Raw genomic sequence first — 6,838 nt, 5'->3', positions numbered from 1 at the left:
CCCTGCTACAAACTGGAGTAGCATGGAAATGGAGCGATGAATGTAAGCGGGCCTTTCAGAAGCGTAAAGACCTGATCACTTCAAGAGAAGTATTGGCTCACTACAACCCATCACTACCGATAAGACAGGTGTGTGATGCGTCTCCCTACGGCATTGGAGCGGTACTGTCATATAAATTCCTTGATGGTTCAGAGATGCCGATAGCTTTTGCGTCATGCTCGTTAACTTCAGCTGAGCGTAACTATGCCCAGATTGACAGAGGCCCTCAGCCTGGTGTGGGGGTGTGAAGAAGTTCAATCACTACCTGCACGGACAGAAATTTACTCTACTAACTGATCATCAACCTCTTGTCTCCATTTTCAACCCTCAGAAGGGCGTCCCGATAATGACAGCACAATGGCTACAGAGGTGGTCCCTTTTCCTAGGGGCACACCAATATGACATCGAGTACAAAGGAACTAAACAGCATGGGAATGCTGATGGATTGTCGCGCCTACCGTTGCCGATGGTGGAAGAAGCACCTGCAGTGGATCCTGTGGAGATATTCCACTCGACCATAGTCGAATGTCTACCTGTGACGAATGCAAACATAGAAAAGGAGACACGAAATGACCCGACACTCTCCAGAGTCTATGATTTAATGGTGAAGGGATGGCCAGCACATGGCGAACCACTGTAGCCAGCATTCTCGCCGAGAAGAGAACAGCTGTCCGTGTGCCGAGGAACCTTGATGTGTGGATCCAGAGTAGTAATTCCACCCAAATTGAAGGATAGAGTGCTCAATGAGCTTCATGAGGGTCATCTGGGAGGGGTAAAAATGAAGAACTTAGCCAGAGCGTTTGTGTGGTGGCCGGGAATCGATAGAGAAATCAAAGAGATGACCAAGAGCTGTACAGGATGCCAGAAGGTCAAAACGCCCCACCACAAGCCGCTCTACATCCATGGGAGTGGCCCTCATCTCCATGGCAAAGGGTACACATTGATTTTGCTGGTCCATTTATGGACTCGATGTTTTTAATTGTGGTGGATGCATATTCAAAGTGGCCAGAGGTAATAAAAATGTCCTCAACCACCACAGAAAAAACTATCACAGTCTTACGAACCATATTCACCAGAAATGGGCTGCCTGAACAGATTTGCTCCGACAATGGACCACAGTTTGTGTCTGAAGAGTTCCGGAGGTTCTTAAAGAACAATGGTGTTAAGCATTACACATCTGCCCCATATCATCCAGCCACTAATGGATTGGCTGAGAGGTTCATTCAAACATTCAAGAAGGCTATCAAGGCAATGTGTAATGAAGACATACCCCTACAACACAAGGTGGATAACTTCTTGTTTGCCTACCGGAATGCGACACATGCGGTTACCAACCAAACTCCAGCCATGATGTTCTTCAATCGAAGACTAAGATGCCGCTTGGATTTGGTTAAGCCAAACATCAGAAGAGATGTGGAGAACAGGCAGTTTCAGAATATGAATGAAAGGCCAACCAGGAGTTTCAAGATAGGTCAACCAGTTTTGGCCCGGGACTACCGCACAGAGAAATGGCAGCCAGGAACGATTTGCACACGGCAAGGACCTCTAATGTATACCGTGGACGTTGGAGAGAGCATTGTAAGACGCCATGCTGACCAGATTCTAGAGTCACTGGAAAACGTCAAATCTACACCACGATCCTATACACCTGGTGAAGAAACCGAAGTACCAATTGCATCTACCTCAGAATCGGTGATATTGGAAGCAGACGAACCAAACAACGACGTTGATCCTGACTCAACTTTGCCAGAAGAACCTGATACCCCAAAGAGGCGTTATCCGGACAGAATCAGGAAGCCTCCTCAAAGACTGAATTTATAATTGATTAACTTCAGCTAATGTATATAGCAACTGTAATTGTAAATATGTTATTTAATTATTAATCGAATGTTATGTACTGTTTAGCTAAAAGGGGAGGAATTGTAGTGTATGTACCCTGAAGAAGGAACTATATTCTGCAGCCCCTGTATACTGCAGTACCAGTAGTGACCACCCCTGTATATAAGCCTGTGCAGTAACTTTGTGTAGTAGTTCCAGTTTTGTCTCCATTCAGTAAACACCTGTTATAACCAACTTCTGCAGTCCGTGTCTCAATTACACACGGACATTACAGGTCAACAACTAGAAGTCATAGATTCAAAATCATTGGAAAATGCTCTAGAAGGGAGAGAATTTTTTTCACTCAGAGTTGTCAGGATCTGGAACGTTCTTCCTGAAAAGGTGGTTGAAGTTGACTGCATCAGTAATTTTAAAAGGGAATTGGACAGGTCCTTGATGATGAGGAACTTACAGGGTTATGGACAAAAGTTGAGGGTAGTGGGACTGAACCTGACTGCTCTTTCAAAGAGCCAGCACAGGCATGAAGGGCTGAATGGTCTCCTTCTGTGCTGTAAGTCCCTAGGATTCTATTTCCAAGCCTTGGAGTGATGATATCACAGTATCTCAAAATACTGCGGATGCTGAAAATCTGAAATAAAAGTTGCAAAAATGCTGGAAATACTCAGCAGGTCGGGCAGCATCTATGGAGAGAGAGAGAGAAACCGAGTTAACATTTCAGATTGATGACCTTTCTTCAGAACCCTTTAGCTCAAGCTGCTGTTCACCTCCTAACTCCTGTAAAAAAAAAAAGAACTTGGTAGTCCCTTCATCTCTTCCTCTTGTGAAACTTCTTGGGACTTTGTTTAGGAACATAGGAATTGATAGACAGAAAAATAAATCCATCTAGTTTGTCTTTTATCATCCTGGTAGTCGGATGATACAAGGATGATGGGGTTGTTGACTAATTATACCAATCAATCTCTATCAATTAGTCTAACAGACCCAGCCATGAGGCGAGGAAATCCCCTGTGGTGGAAAGCTTTGGGCACTTGAGGTCCATAAATTCTTCCCAAGCATGCTACACTTACCATATTTCCACCTTAAATGCCATATATAAATGCAACATTTTAGATAACTATTTTGGAACAGTTGACCACACCTGTCTCTTATTCCAACTCATTCTTTCCTAGGATCTCAATAATCCCTCGCTTCCCTCAAATTACGTCCTTCCTCTTACAAAATACAAGGCCCAAACTTGGCATCACAATGGTTATTTACCTCGTCTTCTTTCCCACGTTTTGTTCACAATCTTGGCTCTTCACCTGCAATTCGATACAAAAGGTAAACTCTCAAATGGACAAAGAGAAGCGTCACGCTTTCAATCCAAACCCCGGACTTATTCACAAGAGATGCTTTGGCAAGAGAAGCTGTTTGCTGAGGGGTTCGAAGCTCCGTCTCCAACCAACTTACCCAAGAACTCTTATCAAAATAAGAAGGATGGAATTAACCACCTGGAGTCCCGGCAAGCCAGGTGTGACTTTAAAGACTGGTTCAATGTTGAAATCAGAGATTGGAAAGCCTACTGCTTCTCATTACCTTCAGTACCTGAATTCACCAGCAAGTTAAAAAGGTCCCAAGTTGGCATACTAAAGTTTAAAGCAGCAAAACTTGATAGTATTTGATTTACTATTTGTTCCAATTTTATTGTTACACTTAAAATAACTTATAGCCCCATCTTGGACATTGTGAAGTGGCTCTTAAAAGAGCTGTTTGGTGATTTAATTGCAGGTTTTTTTTTTGGGGTGGCTCTACTTGGAGCTGGTGTATTTGGTGGCCGCCTTTGTCCCTTCCGAGACGGCGTGCTTGGCCAGTTCCCCCAGGAGGCGGACGGCGCTCTGGATCTCCCGGGAGGAGATGGTCTGGCGTTTGGTGTAATGGATCAGGCGGGAGGCCTCGCAGGCGATGCGCTCGAAGATGCCGGTGATGAACGAGTTGATGACACTCATGGCCTCGGAGGAGATGCCGGTGTCGGGGTGGACCTGCTTCAGCACCTTGTAGATGTAGATGCTGTAACTCTCCTTCCTGCTCCTCCTGTGCTTCCTGTCCCCTTTCCTGGTCATTTTCATGGCGGTTTTCTTTGAGCCCTTCTTGGAGACGGCACCCTTGGCACCGGCTGTGGTGGAAACAGCAGCAGCACTCGGCACTGCAAGCCCCTCATTTCCTTCTCGATGTTCACTATTCCTCACCTTCCAGCTCCTCCTTTATCTACACAGCGCTATGTCAATGAAGGATCACAAATCATCTATTCCAATTGGCTGCTCTATGAGACACCTCTGCATATTTCACACAGTCATTTCCCACTCCAACAACTAGCAGAGTTGCCTCTGCAAGGGGGTGGTGGGGGGAAGACAGGTTAAGAGAGTGGCAGGGGAGAACGCTTAAAGCAAAATTCAGGCACAAAAATGCAGTTTATGACTGACTTTGTAATAAAGCACTTCCTCCTCACTGAGTGCTGAAGAGGGAAATCTGCCCCAAGGTTGTTACATGTGCTAAACTGGCCTCGTCCACCTTTGGCAAGATATAAATTCAGGGGTGTTTGTGCAAAAACAAACTCATTTGTTAAAGATTAGAAATTGCTATCGGAGCTCATGGTTACGCAGGTGCAATAGTAGCCCAATGAAGTCAGATGTGTGGCTGTCTTCTGTCCAGTTTCCACCTGTTCCGAAATTGCTGATGGCAAAAAAAACTATAGTCCAGTCAGCTGTGGCTCGGTGGATAGCACTCTCGACTCTGAGTCAAAAGGTTGTAGGTTCATAGTCCCACTCCAGGGACTTGAGCACATAATCCAGGCTGATACACCCAGTGCAGTACTGAGGGTATGCTGCACTGTCGGAGGAGCCGCCTTTTGGATTTGACGTTAAACCAACGGCTTGTCTGCCATTTCAGGTAGTTGTGAAATATCCCACGGCCACTATGTTGAAGAGGAGCAGGGGAGTCCTGGCCATTATTTATCCCACAACCAACGTCACTAAAGCAGATGACCTGGTCATTATCTCATTGCTGTTTGTGGGATCTTGCAGTGCACAATCTGGCTGCTGCGTTTCCTACGTTACAACACTACAAAAGTGCTGCATTTGTTGTAAAGCTTTTTGGGATGTCACAAAAAATGCTATAGAAATGCAAATTCTTTCTTTCTGGTGGCTTTTGACGGATGTGGCTTCTGGTCTCTGGTGGTAGCTGTGGGCTGCCTGGGTGCGAGTGATGAATGGCTGACTTGGACAGTGTTGTGTCGGTACCTTTCTACCTAGACACAATTTAGGACTCAGAACTCAGAGATTCAAACATGAAGTGCTTTATTGGAAGGAAAGGAAGTTCTGGAAAGTTCCGAACAAAGAGAGCTAAACTTAACCGAGAACACCCAACCATTTATCTCCTGTGACAGCGCCACCACAGGTGGGAGGAGAACACACAATAGAACACACAATACATAACAGACAGACTGGCTGGTTTATAGGTGCCAGGCGATTGGCTGCAGCGGGCTGGCTTTCCTGGTGCCTCCAGCTCAGCTACTCACTGGACCAACTCATTCAAGCATCGGGGGAACATGTTGTGTGCATTTTAATTGTGGGTTTTTATACATCATGAACTCATCACTAAGAAAAGAAAGAAAGACTTGCATTTCTAGAGCGCCTTTCATGAACACCGGACGTCTCAAAGTGCTTTGCAGCCAATGAAGTACTTTTTTGAAGTGTAGTCACTGTTGTAATGTGGGAAATGCGGCAGCCAATTTGCGCACAGCAAGCTCCCACAAACAGCAATGTGATAATGACCAGTTCATCTGTTTTTTGTTATGTTGGTTGAGAGGTAAATATTGGGCCAGGACACCGGGGAGAACTCCCCTGCTCTTCTAAATAGTGCCACGGGGTCTTTTACGTCCACCTGAGAGAGCAGACGGGGCCTTGGTTTAACGTCTCATCCGAAAGACGGCACCTCTGACAGTGCAGCGCTCCCTCAGCACTGCAGCTGGAAGAAATATCCGCATCATTAAATAATTATGTATACAAACAGTCTGCTCCAAAATAGATAGAAAGAAAAGAAATTGCATTTCTATAGCGCCTTTCAGGACCTCAGGACGTCCCAAAGTGCTTTACAGCCAATGAAGTACAAAGTACTGAAAAATGGAGCAACTTAAGTGAAGAAAAATCAAATCTTCTGCATGGCGTACAGCATACCCTCTTCTAAGATTGCCACTATTCCACTGCATTACAGTACAGCCCACTAAAGGTCTCCAGGATCATTGTCTCCTGCTGCATTCTGCACACTTTGCTATGCAAAGAGGCTTGTCCATGGCAGAGGAGGCCAATGTGAGGACAATGCCAGAGCAAAATGACGTAACCCAAAACACCTTTAGCAACAGTACACTTCCTCAGCTTCCAGCTATATCCACCCTTATCCTGGGCAATCAGAAAGAAAATCTTAGCACAAAGTGCTAATTAAGGGCAACCAATTTACTCTCCTACTCTGTGAAATGTTGCAAATGGAAAGGGGTGGTGTGCAATAATACAGTGACAGTGAAATCAGGACAGGCGAACAGGCTGGAATTTGGGGCAGGACCTGGTTCTACCCGACCGTTCCCCTTTTTGTTAACACTGTCAAAATCCACCAGAAGTGAGGGTGGGGGCTTTTTGCACGCCAAACGCAAAAGGCTATTGGAATGTTGACCTTGATCCCAAGTGGTTTGGAATATAAAAGTGATGCTTTAGTTGTATGGAGGCTTGGTCAGGCCCCATCTGGAGCATTGCGTTCAGTTTTGAACCTCTGAAAAGATATATTGTCATGGGCGGTGGCGGGGCGGTGTTACAGTGCAGATTTAGCAGAATTATACTCGGGCTTAAAGGGTTAAATTATGAGGACAGGTTGCATAAAATTTGTTTTTTTGCATTCCCTTGAATTTAGACGGTCGAAGGTGATCTAATTAAGG

General features: G+C 45.3%; 1 protein-coding gene across 1 annotated transcript; it reads right to left on the bottom strand.

The window, feature by feature from the left end:
• Positions 1–3,557: 3,557 nt before the first annotated feature.
• On the bottom strand, positions 3,558–4,212 carry LOC147096166 (histone H2B, gonadal-like). The gene has a single exon (XM_085974113.1). It carries the CDS (start codon positions 3,981–3,983, stop codon positions 3,666–3,668), a length of 318 nt encoding a protein of 105 aa, XP_085830239.1. The 5' UTR covers positions 3,984–4,212; the 3' UTR covers positions 3,558–3,665.
• Between the last annotated feature and the right edge of the window lie 2,626 nt (positions 4,213–6,838).

This window comes from Somniosus microcephalus, unplaced genomic scaffold, assembly GCF_052327205.1.
Source record: "Somniosus microcephalus isolate GS21.2 unplaced genomic scaffold, FLI_Smic_1.0 unresolved_chr1, whole genome shotgun sequence".
NCBI classification, from domain to species: Eukaryota; Metazoa; Chordata; class Chondrichthyes; order Squaliformes; family Somniosidae; genus Somniosus; species Somniosus microcephalus.
Note: the sequence above shows the minus strand (reverse complement) of the source record. Positions and strands in the feature narration are given on the sequence as shown.